The 12,521-nt window shown below is 39.0% G+C and overlaps 2 protein-coding genes across 4 annotated transcripts; both read right to left on the bottom strand.

The window, feature by feature from the left end:
* Nucleotides 1-605: 605 nt before the first annotated feature.
* Nucleotides 606-4,562, bottom strand: rgs1 (regulator of G protein signaling 1). 3 transcript variants are annotated; one of them, XM_029524451.1, is made up of 4 exons: nt 3,623-4,562; nt 3,314-3,398; nt 2,990-3,156; nt 606-2,745 (listed from the first exon to the last, which is right to left on the bottom strand). In XM_029524451.1, exons 1-4 carry the CDS (start codon nt 3,653-3,655, stop codon nt 2,569-2,571), a joined length of 462 nt encoding a protein of 153 aa, XP_029380311.1. In that variant the 5' UTR covers nt 3,656-4,562; the 3' UTR covers nt 606-2,568. The 3 variants fall into 3 exon arrangements, with proteins under 3 accessions (XP_029380311.1, XP_029380312.1, XP_029380310.1); XM_029524452.1 differs by having other exon boundaries at nt 3,314-3,374; XM_029524450.1 differs by having other exon boundaries at nt 3,314-3,393; nt 3,722-4,555.
* Nucleotides 4,563-7,725: 3,163 nt separating this feature from the next.
* rgs18 (regulator of G protein signaling 18) lies at nt 7,726-12,311 on the bottom strand. Its single transcript, XM_029524448.1, has 5 exons — nt 12,061-12,311; nt 11,474-11,578; nt 11,190-11,251; nt 10,452-10,618; nt 7,726-9,679 (listed from the first exon to the last, which is right to left on the bottom strand). Exons 1-5 carry the CDS (start codon nt 12,180-12,182, stop codon nt 9,425-9,427), a joined length of 711 nt encoding a protein of 236 aa, XP_029380308.1. The 5' UTR covers nt 12,183-12,311; the 3' UTR covers nt 7,726-9,424.
* Between the last annotated feature and the right edge of the window lie 210 nt (nt 12,312-12,521).

The following is a 12,521-nucleotide window of genomic DNA, read 5'->3' as shown; positions in this document are numbered from 1 at the left end:
GACTAGCCCTGTGGAGTTGTAATTCGGCATAAAGCTAAATGATGACATTCCTTCTACAATGTGCAGAATAGTGATGCTAACTTAAAGATGCCGCATTTACACGTTTACACAACTCCTAGGCAATCTGTCCAGTAGCTATCAAGACATCTAAATAAAAGCCAGAACCTTCAACCTTGAGATAGCACTTGAGGAGAGCTTCAAGGTCCATGCTTTTCAACACATTTACATTTCATTTTGTAACTTTTAACTTTACTTTATCCATTTGAACTTCACCTTGCCCCTACTTGACCTCAGAGTTTTCCTCCTCCTGCGCCTTAGTCTAACTCTGTGTTGTTGCTCTATGCTCTTGTTTTGCTTTCATTTCTATACAACTGTGCACTTACAGGAAACAACTACAAAAACAAAATAATCTTGAAGTTTGAAGGAGATGATTTTCATGAAAACTAAAGCTAGTTATGCTGCCACTGAAAAGAATGTGTGTGTTGTTTTTTTTTAAACGGGCTTCATAAACAAACATTTCTCAGGAGCATTTGCTGAATGAATACATTTAATGAAACTCAAAAATGAATATGTGATATAAATTAGATAAACTCTTTATTCAAACTCTTGACATTCTTATTTGCACTTTTCACTGATGCAGTGGTGTGAAAATGTACTAAGTATACCCAATTTGTTTAGGTTAATCAGTTGCCTTTGAACCTGTGTCAAGTATTCAGTTGTTGTGTGTGGCTTGACAGGAAATGTTTTGTGTTACAGTGCAGCTGTTTTCAGCTTTCAGTGCTGGCAGTTATCAGACGTTTTCTTTATCAGTTGCAACACCCATCAGTGACTTTCCACCATCAACAGCTTTCACTCTGAAAATTAGAACAGTGTCCACTTTCTGTCATTTTTATGTCTTTTTCCCTTCCTGCAAACGATATCTTCTGCAGTTGTAGAGTGGGCTACATGTTGCCATACTGTAAAATCTATCAGTGTTGATGACATGTAGATTGTCAAACACAGTTTTTCTAAACAGTAACCAAGGAACTTAACACTCCTCCCACAAGAGTGCAACTAGACCTGTCGACAGTAGAGGAAGTTGCGGTGAGCTGTCTGCACAACATTGAACAGCTTGTGACAAATCTATGAAACACCAATGAAAATAAGGCTCAGGCACATTTGATGCCATGGCCATAAACAGCACAAACTGTTCATCTAACGTCCACCAGGCACATGCAGAAACCGCACCAGACCCACTTCCACTTTCCAAACCCAAAATCACATCTGGCAAAAAGTACATTAAAAAGCACAATATTTTCAGCCTTTAATTCTTCACTTTCTTTTCTGAATCTGAACATTGTGTGTAACAGCAGCACATGAACGACAATTTATTGTGTTTGTTATTGTAGACTTGCACACATTTCACAAAAGCAATTTATTTTTAAAATTGAACGTATCCTTACTTAGAAAAGCCAAAACTCAACTCATTAAAGAGAAAATACTATCTATCCCATGCAAAACCCTTCATGAAATATCTTACACTAATCTTACTTTCAAAGGAATGAAAATAATTGACTGACATCATGCAGAAAGGGCTTCTCTTCATCTCATCTGACGAAAAGTTTTGTCTTGAATCCCCTAAAATACTTTTCAGAATGAGTCAAGTTGGCTGGCAAAATGAAACTAACCGAATTGCCACCAAAAGCACAACCCTGTCTTCCAAATTAAGGACAGATTTTAATCACCAAGTTCCCCTCTTTGTCATGCTCACGATAAGAACTTGCAGGAATGCACCAATTAGGGAGAGAGGAAGTTGCTTTAGACATGACTATGAGTAGAAACTGAGTTTTCTTTTACCTTTTTGGTTACAGTTGTGTTCTTCCTTGCTGAATGATGTTGCTTGAAAGTCTCTGTTGCCATCTGGTGTTTATGTGACAAACGACCATATTACATTACAGACAGTTCATCTGTCACAACAATCAAGGGGATTTACATCACATTCAAATGGGCCACACCCAAAGGCCATTTAACTCAACATATTTTGCTTTTTAAGATCTAAATCTTTCAAGATCTTTCAAAATCTAAAGTGAAAATGGACATGGAAAAATCTTATAGATCACAAAACTGACACTGAAGTATAGGAATGCATTCACATATTTATTTAGATTTGAAAGCTGAAATTCTTATAGCATATTTGGATTTTACTTTGCATAATCAATTAGATAAAGTGTTGATAATAGTTTACAATTAAGGAATTCAGTTTAATTTTTAATGACATACGGTGGTGAAAGTAAAATAGATAATCACAGAAGAATTACCAAGACAATCTCTTCAAAGATTACTTTTACTTTTTTTTTTGCCTTAACATAATTAAAGAGATAAAGTATGGTACAAGCTTCAAATTATCTGGAGTGGTAACCATCTACTGAATCACACAGGCTGAGAAAAGCTATTTCTGATACACCTAGGATATTGCTGGGATGGCATAAACCTGTTATCCACCCTGAAATCAAAGAGTGCGACAGCAGATCAGAGCTTGAGAGAAGATTTCGCCAGTCTCCATCTTTGAGGCTGTCTGTTTTAAAACAGTCACCTTGAATCAGTTCTCCTCAGGAGTCCCTGATAGATGTCAGATTTTAGGAACCGCGGATAGCAGTCCCTGGCCATCAGACTGTAGATGAGCTTCTGTGCTGTATCAAACGAAGTCAGGGTCGGCTGGGAGATGTTCTTTGTGATATTTTCTCGGGTGCCACAATCTATGTTGATCTGGAAAGAGACAATATTATGCACCAGTGTATCTCTAATTCAGTATGTTGAACTCATTTAATATTCATTCATTATAATGTGCTTGGGGGTCTTGAAAGAAGAATTCTGCAGTTATACAACCATAAAAAGCACAAATAAGCAGCTTGATTGCAGCTAGTATTTCACAATAGACATACTAATTTCAGATTACCATCAACAGCCACATTTACAATTTTTTAAATTGTTTTTGCTTGCATTCGTTTACCTGTCTGGGTGCTTCTGTTTGGACAAACTCTGAGTAGATCCTGTTGGCGGATGAGATCATCTCTGGGACTGTCTTAATTTTTTTGTACTCCTCGCAGGCAAGCCAAAACAGTATGTTCTCCTCACTGTACTCAGACTTCAGGAACTCCCGGAAAGCGATCTGTCCAGCTGGGAAGCACAGATACCAGTAAGTAATTATAAGGTGTAGACACACATACACTACCAGTCAAAAGTCTGGACACACTTTCTCATTCAAATGCATGGGAAAGTGTGTCCAAACTTTTGACTGGTGGTGCAGATATGCATCAGAAGAGAGGAGTCTTACCTTTACAACCAAGGACTTTGTCCACAGACTCGCTCCAGGTCTCAACATCCTCCAGTGGATCCTTGGGAAAGCAACACAATCTACCCTTGAAAAGATCATCAAGATCTATCACTAGCCCAGTTATCTTTGAACTCCACAGCACATCCCTGCAAAACCACACTGGCAGGCCAAGTCATTAATCATTGAAGGTATGTTTTGTGGTTTGTCTCTTAAGATGATCTATAAACATTCATTTTAATGTATTGACCATCCTCCAATCAGTACAAGCCCCTTCAGAAATAAAGGCACACAATGCAAAGTAAGACTTACAGTGAGTGAAAACCTCCTTGGTATTTTCCACATGGCTGCTGTTAGTTGTTGCCTGCTGAAAATGGTAAAGGCCCAATAATCAAATGTGCATTAACTCACTTTATCGCCATCTCCTTGTCCTCTACGAAAGGGAGACGGAGATAAGATCCTGCCAGATTGAAGATGGGGTTGTGATTGGAAATGAGGGAGTCAAGTGACTGGACAAATCTAAATGACTCCTCCATCCACCCAGCAAGAGTGGAATATATGGAAATGTTTATGCAAAGTGTTGTTGTTGTTGGGAAAGACAGGGCATCCTTCCATGTGCTTTGCACTTCAAGGAACAGAGAACTGGGCTGTGATTAAAGATGACCTTACTATTATCCAAACAGTATTCATGGTTAACATGGATGCGATTTTATGAGACAGGAAGATAAACCTGGATTAAGAATATCTAGATTTTTTTGCTTTATTTCCTCACCACATCGTAACAACGAATATTCACTTTTTCTAGTGAAGAATAGAGTAAAAAGGCTGAATCTTGTGATACAGTCCTACGTGTCAAATTCAGGCTAAAGCTTAGCAAAGGCAACCAACAATGGTCAAGAGCCTCCAGGAAAGATCCTGACCATAAACAAATGACTATAAACAAATTCACTATTAATGAACAGACTCAACTTCCTGTTATTTTCATATCTGCATTGTTTCTAATTCATCACAATGACAAAATCATCATCAACCACTGACTTATAGATATTCCTCATCCACCTTTAGCTGATGCAGGTGCTCACTGAGTCCTGAAAAATGTCCTCAAATTAGTGAGCCTCTGGTTCAAACATGGGTAAACAGAAAAGTAAAAGCATGGGGGAAAAAACATTTTTATCCACGTGAGCTTGGATAAAGCCCCATTTGGCCTGGATTTAGTTCCCTAGGTGAAGTGTGATGATTTTTAATCCCATCCAGAGTGTGAATTGTGGTAATTTTTCACTCCTACCAAAGTAATACGAACAGGTACAATTTCCTGCTTTTTTTCATGTGTACTCGCTGGTTCCACCGTAATCCTCTCCAGAGTGCTGTCCTTGAATTTCTAAGTGGATCTCTCTGTCCCCCCACCCCCACCCCCCACCCATTTTTTTCAAATCTCATGAGAAGCCATTTGCTTCCATTCACATCTGATCCACAGAAGAGGGGGACCAAAAAAGATAAACCACTAGAAAATTAGAATTTATTTTGAGTTTGTCAGCCTTGGCAGTAATTTTTGCTTTTAGACAACAAAAATAACCATTGCTCATTTAAGATCCGTTGTGAGGTAAATACTGAAATACATTTTCACCATACACATTAACAATCCACTGATATTTCCTCAGATGGATGTACTGCTTTCATATTTTATTTACTGTGACATTGTTTAAAACACAGTGTGAGCTGAATATAATTATATATTGTTGCAACCAAAAATAAACAGATAGAGAGAAAGGCACACCAGAATTGCCACCGCACAGTTGCAGAGAATAGCACCATGCAGAAGACCGTCCTTTGTACCACTGTCAGATCTGTATACGCAGGTCGTGACACATAGTGAATTGCAAGACACATATCATCATAAACACATCCTGCGCATTTAACCTTTCCTGACCTTCCTGACCACTGCTAGGGATGTGATGGGGCTCAAACAAACCATGAATGTAAATCACAACTGGTGATGGAAAACACACAGGCTGCCCCTATTTGCATGTGTGTAGACACACAGGTTGAGGAATTTGTTTTTCAAAAAAGGCTTTGGCAGAAACGACCCGAGGACAACACTGAGAGACATCGTGGGTACAGTCACTGCAGAATAACCAAGATTTTTGTAATTTGGCCTTTCGTGCTCCTAAATCATAAGCGTGATCTCTTGGTGTTGCCATTGCAGGACAAAAGCGACTTCACATGCCTCTGAAAAGCTTCATTTGTTAAAGGAGCAATGATTCATTTTCATACATAAAAGTGATGCAGTGATGGCTTGTTGCTCCATACCCATTGTACTTTTTTCATCAAACACAGGGAGGCACTCCAGTCCTCTTCAGGCTTTCCATTTCTACTTTCTACCTTTCTCTGTAACTAGTGACAGCTTTGAAGATGTGTTTCTCCTCACAGCCTGGCCAGCTTGCTTTATTCATTAGAACATGAATGAAGACCCAACCCTTCTGTGGAGTTCCAAATTGCAAGGTGGAGGCTCTTGTAAAGTGAAGATGTGACCAAAAACCCATTTAAATTTGATTTCCAGTCTCTTTAAACGGTTTCAGTATACATGCATCTCCTCTCTTTCTCGTGACTTGCATGGGATCCTCAGGTGACCCTGCTTTCTCTTCCTGTCATCTACTATAACCCTTTCAGCAGGCACATTTCTGTCTAAATGGCCCTTCAATGATAGGCCCAATAAATAAAAAGATTAATTCCTTCTACAATTCTGTTACCTATATTATGAACAATAAGAATCTATTTTAACCAATAACACACAAACCACAGATTTTTTTTTTTTTTTGGCCTTATGATTCAGAGTCATAATGCAAAATGCTGAGTGGCATAAGAGAGAAGCTTAAAGTAACACATGTAGATGATGCATGGTTACATGGAGCATGGCATCGATGGCTGGGCAATACCAGGGAAACGTGTACACTGCCAGTCAAATGTTTGGAGACACTTTTTCATTCAAACGAACAGGAAAGCGGGTCCAAACTTTTGACTGGTAGCGTACATGCCTTTGAGCAACGTGACACTCCATAACACAAGTTGGATTGGAATGCTTTTCTGCTTTTGGGCTTGGACAGCTTAAAATAATAGAAAATCAAGTTAAATTTATCAAGGTATCTAAAGGTTAGGGCAGACAACGATTCAAAATATAAGTAAATGTTGTACAGAACCTCAAACTAATATTTTGAAGTGCCTCAGTCAAAGCTCCTAACTCAAAAGAGATGCTGCGGAATGACCTGAAAATAAATTCTCTCACCAGACTTTTTCAGATGTCTTCTGCGCAGAATGGTCAAATCCTGTTGAATGTTGTGCAGGTCTGATTAACAGCTCGTGAGCATTATTGCTGCCAAAGGAGATATTCTATTGGCTATTCAAATGGATTTTTTTTTCACCCCTCAGGCGCCTCAAAATACACTCCAACTGCTTCAGCTGAAGTACAGTGTTTAGACTGGAAGGTACAAACTCTCACCTTGAGACTGTCAAACTGAACATGGCTTTCTGTTTGCAGCTGCACTGAAATTTTTGTAGGTCTGTCAATATCATTGCAGGCCAACAGCATCAAGTGCAAACAGGTTTGTAATGGGACACAACTCAATATATGAACCTGGGAGTCAGCAGATTTGTCTCCCGCAGAGTCAGTTAAAAGCTTCTGAGATGGGCAAAAGTGGTTCAGAAAGTGGGAACCTGTGGCGTAAAAGTTTGAAGACTGGAACTCTTAGGTGCAAAACTATAGAGAGACTTTGGTTTGTGTTGATCTTTTGAAAGATTCTTGAGACAGAAAAACAATAACATAACAAACAATAAATATTTGTGCTTTAAAACGTAAGACTGGAATTTATCTGGTTTTACAGGCCTTATATAATAACATTGCTTTTTATTCTTTTGTTTATTTCCAAGTTTTATGCAACACATCTTGTGGATGATTTCAGAGGCTTTAAATTCAGACTTAGTTGCAAATTTTAATGTCAATTAGAAAGAAAAAAGGAAATCTGCTTATGAATTCCAAGCAGGCAACTAATCTTAAGCAATGATAAATTCGCCAGGCAAGCTGAGCTTCTACCTTTGTTAATGCATCATTATATTCCTCCCGTCCTTCAATGGTTATTTGTGTAAGAAGACAGCGGGATGTGCAGCATACGCAGCTACAGTCGTCGAGATGGATGTATAATTAATGTGAACTGTGGGGTATTCCACACAGGGTTTTGCAAAATGACAGTAGTTGGTGCTGAGATAGACTTTATGCCTCTGAAGGCTAGTGGAAAGTCTGACAACTGTGTTAATGAGCTAAAACAGCCCTGTTTGTATGTACATAGATATGTTTTTTTCATGCATATCTTTTTTTTTTTCTTCAAGAATTTAGGGTTGAGCTCAGTGGAATCACTGGCAGTTTCAAATGAATATGTATTTGTCTTTGTGAGAACTAGTGTCTGTGTATACATCCACGGTTACATGAATAATTCTGTGCTTGAATGGTGGGAGTTGATAAGGTCTATAAATTTTTCAGTGATTCGGAATAGAGAGCTACACACAATCACTGTTTTTCCCACATGTGTAGTATAACACACGTCGGCGCTCCTTTTGTCACATTTGGAAATGGTCGTTCAAACTAATTAACAACACAGAGGGCCTCATTAAAACAACTTTTATGAGAAAGTGTTTATTTGAGTTACTCCTCTTATTACAGTATGTACATTTAGAACAGCAAGGCAACACGTGATTATAATAATACATAAATTAGATTAGAAGGTAGCAAACTGAAAAACCGCAATCAATATTAATATATTATCATATTAGTATTCATAAAATATATATGCAATTTCTATGTGTGATAATGGGATGCATTCAAATTAATAACAGGCGGGAGAGATGTATATCCATCATTAGACATGTCCGTGCTTTACCAAGGATTGCAGGTTTTCACAAGTTAAACTGGAGGAAGTTGGACAGGGATAAAATCCTGACTTCAAACTGTATCAAATGCCATATCAGCCATTATATATTTTATAAGGTGCCGTTGCTGGATTGGAAGACAAAGCAATTCAAGTGTAACATATCTGAAGCCTCGAACTTTGCGTCTGTATGGCAGAGTGTGCGGCTGCCTGGATACTGTCAGCAGAACTGAGGCACTTCAGTTGCATTTGTCTTCAACCATCCCACTGTCATTCAGGTTCTGCAAGATTTCAGAAAGCTTTCCATGTACAAATGAGTGCACTGCCTCTGAGAAAGAGAATAGATTTGCTGCCAGTTCTGTAGAGACACGTGTGTTCTGTATTGCAGCCTCAAAAAATACTCGGTTTTGAATGGTTGGGGTGTCTGCTATTTTCACATAACCACATGGCTGTGATGTAGCAGATTCATAACCTTTCTAAGTGTACTCTCTCAGCTAAAAGGTGTCAACTGTTATCCAGCTGTGTAGTATGGTTCTGAAAGAAAACATACATCTTGGGAACTGCACTTCAACATCACTCTTACGTCTATGCAGTAGCTAAAAGCCACTTATCTTAGCTTTGCATCAATACTGGACAAAGGCAGTAACAGCCAGCTACACTTCCTTAAATGGTGTTTTATTGTAAGGTTGCCACGCAACCGGTGAAGCCACTGGGAGGTTCCTGTGGTTGCTTAAAAAAATTGTCTGGTAGCAACTTAACCTCCCATTGGCACCACAAAATGTCATACTGTCAAACACAAACACTATAAATATAAATTAATTAGTGGGCTTTAGAGATGGCATTAAAACGATTTATTAAGATTGAACTGAGCCAGGCTAGCTGTCTTTATGTTAAGCTCAGCTAACTAGCTGCTGGCTGTAGCTTCCATTTGAGAACGTCAAAATCATTGCATGAAAAAACATATAAGAGTTTCCCAAAAGCCAAACTCTGGCTGAAATTTCTTAGCAGTGGCCTGCAGCCATGGTACTATGAAACACCCTATGACCTCTCTGGTTATTTAAAAGATCCAGCTCCGCAGAAGCAAACCCGCAGACAATAAACCAATGCACCACACATTATGTCTCTAAAAGCGGGCGGCAAATCATGGATTGTCTCCGACATAATAGCCAATTTCAAAGACTGAGCAACTGCAATTTTATGACTACCAGGCCGAAGGTTCAGTCGTGGGCTCGCCTCTCTCGTTAAATACACAGGAGCGTGACCTTCTGCGAAACATGGTGGCCCCGGGGCCTTTCCGCCTGGTGAGACGAAGATAAATGTCAGAGTGCAGGAACCTGGGGTAGGAGTCCTTTTTCATCAGGCTGTAGACTTTCATCTGTGCAGCTTCAAAACAGCTCTTTGTGGGCTGTTCCATGTTCCTCTGGATGGCCATCTTGGTGTTGTAGTCAATGTTGACCTGTGAAATGGAAATTGGGGCATAATAAGTGATTATACATATTATGCAGCCATTCACATAGAAAATCAACCACATTTCTTTGAAAGTGTTCTTGATAGAATTCCATTTATAAGAAACATTTACTCCTATTTATAAATCCATTGGTTTTTTGTGCTTGGGCATATATTGTTTGACAAAAGAAAAATATGAAGTTTGTAGTTAATGTGGTTCTAACCCAAGAACACATCAGATTGTGAGGTGAAGGAAGGGAAACCCCCAGGATCTACAGAGGGTGAGCATGTATGTAACACAGTGACACAAATGGGCGCTAAATAGCTTTTGCTTGAATTCTATCACTGTGTTGGTGTGTGCCCTGTGATCTTTTATATGAACTTGTACATTCATCTTAGGCTGAGTGTGTGGGTGATGCTCAATCCAGTTCTACAGGGGCGTATCAAAACCTCAGGCCAGACAGCAAACTCAAATAACCTGAGTGCATACCCACAGGAATAACCTGACCTGCTTTGCAATGTTGCATGCTCTAAATACATGACCTCAGCGAGCTCCTGTGCCTGACGGTTGTTCACAAAGGTCAACCTACTGCGGTTTTCATGACAATGAAAAGCTTCACAGTTCGCCCACTATTATTTTTCATTTCAATGACATAAATATTTTAAACCTCCAATAGTCCTAAATGATGAATAATCCAAAGAAAAATGCTTTCAGCCTTATTTGGAGCTCTGCAGCATTACATCTATGTAGTTTAAGATAAATAAACACACCGTGGTCTTACCTCTTTAGGGGCATCCGACACAATAAATACTGTATAAATATATTTGGCTTTGGAGAGCAGCTTTGTCCCAGAATCAATAGTCTTGTATTCTTCACAGGCCAACCAGAACTCAATATTTTCCTCACTGAATTCGGTCCTGAGGAACTGAGAGAAGGTCTCTACTCCATCTGGTGTACAGGGATAGAGACACAGACACTAAGCAAAGTGGAAGTAAAACAAAATACACGACTTTCAGAAACAAATTAGAACCTTTTCTCTGCATTTTAGGCAAATCAGACTCGGATTTAATAATAGAAAAAATTTGTTAAGGCGGTATGGACTCCAAAACAATTTCATCCCATGGTCACTAAAATGTATCCACTGTTTACTCATTTTAGTTAAAAAAAAAAAGTAATAGCTTTAATAAGCGGGGGCTGTATAATTATCTTCATTAAAGCCATGTCCTCATTCCCTCATGAGCACATACAGTACAGTAGTCTACATCGTTTCAATGTGGCACTAAAGAGCAACTTCTGCGACCATGAGGAAGTCGAACAGTTTCTGTGTTACATATCTGTGCTAACAGACATTAAAAGATGTAGTGAAACTCTTGCTGCACTCACCATTAACTATTTATTGCATCTAGCACTCCTTAACAGTTTACAATTCAACTGGAGCAAACTGTTTGACAGCAGGCAAAAGTGTTTTGGGCAGCGATCCGGGACAACATTTTTGAGAAGTTTGGGGCATTAATCTGACCTGAGTCCTTTAGCAGTTCTTCAAAGGAGTCACTCCACTGCAAAGCTGCTTCTGGTGAGATACTGCAAAGAAAAAAAAACAAGAACATCTGAGATGAAGTCAGCGCTTCCCTAACGATGCAGCAAAAAAAAAAAAAAAAAAATAGTTAAGGCTTCTTATGAGATGTCTGTCATGTTCTTATAGGCACAGAGTCATGGAGGGGGCTGAAAACCAAGGTTAAAAATGAATAATACTTATCCTCAAACAACATTGCTAGGATATGAAATGAATGGATTTTGTCTCACTTGTTGGATGTCGTATTTGTCTTTTTATGGGGACTGACATTTTCATGAGAGCCCGACTTGGTGAGAAAAAGGCTTAGTCGGCTCTTCCTCTCCTTGTCTTTCTGTCTGCAAACAACAGAAAGAAATACATCAAGTTCCACCATCAGTTGATCTGTTGCACGAGGCACCAAATAAGCAACATGGCTGGGAATTGCTCCTCGAAGATACACTTATAAAGTCGCTCACATGTCACACCATAAATTACACAATATTTTTGTAGTACAAATTGCAAGATAAGCTTTGTAGGCTCATGTATTTAAATAAAAAGCCATTGGAGGGTCATCGTGGAGGAGAACAACTTTCAAAAGTCTAAGCACCTTACAGAGACAGCGGCTTTCAGTCCCAAACGGTGATAGTACTGTACAGGCACATCGGATTATAGCACTTTTATGCTGCTCTTAAGCCGAATAAGGTTTGTCTTCATAAAAGAACCACCTTTTTAATCTGTTTTCTGTTTAAGTTTTATTCCACAGATTTCTGACCTTAGCCTTTTAAAACAATCATTCCCAAACGAAACAGGTGTTTAAAAATATGTTAACTTCACCGACCTGCTAGAATCCTCCTTCATCTTTGGTGCCTGTAAGTCCTCTGGACAAAGCATTTTGAAATATGCTTCCTCCTTTGGGGCCATGTAGTTGAATTGAGGAAATAGAAAAAGCAGTGTCTCCATTCTGTTCTGTCTCTACCAGGCGTGCAAAGCGGCAGGCCACAAATAACTCTCTGAAACTGTTAACCCCTCATTCGTTGAAACACCTCGTCTTTTATATACCTCTAAGCTTGCCTTTCATTTGCATTACCCTTTTCTTTGCTTCCTGTAATGGTGTAACCGCTTACTACTAACAACTTCATCATTGTGACAGAAAACCCCAGGGCTCTACATCCTGTCAACTGTTTACTTAGAAGCCTGAAAAAGACAGCTGGTTATACTCTTTTCCAAAGGAGGTGTTCTGTTTGTTTGTTTGTTTTTTTGATCATGGTGATTTTATTTCTTCATAACTATGGTGTATTT

The sequence above is a fragment of the Echeneis naucrates genome, chromosome 17 (genome assembly GCF_900963305.1).
Source record: "Echeneis naucrates chromosome 17, fEcheNa1.1, whole genome shotgun sequence".
NCBI classification, from domain to species: Eukaryota; Metazoa; Chordata; class Actinopteri; order Carangiformes; family Echeneidae; genus Echeneis; species Echeneis naucrates.
This window is presented reverse-complemented; position numbering and strand designations above follow the sequence as displayed.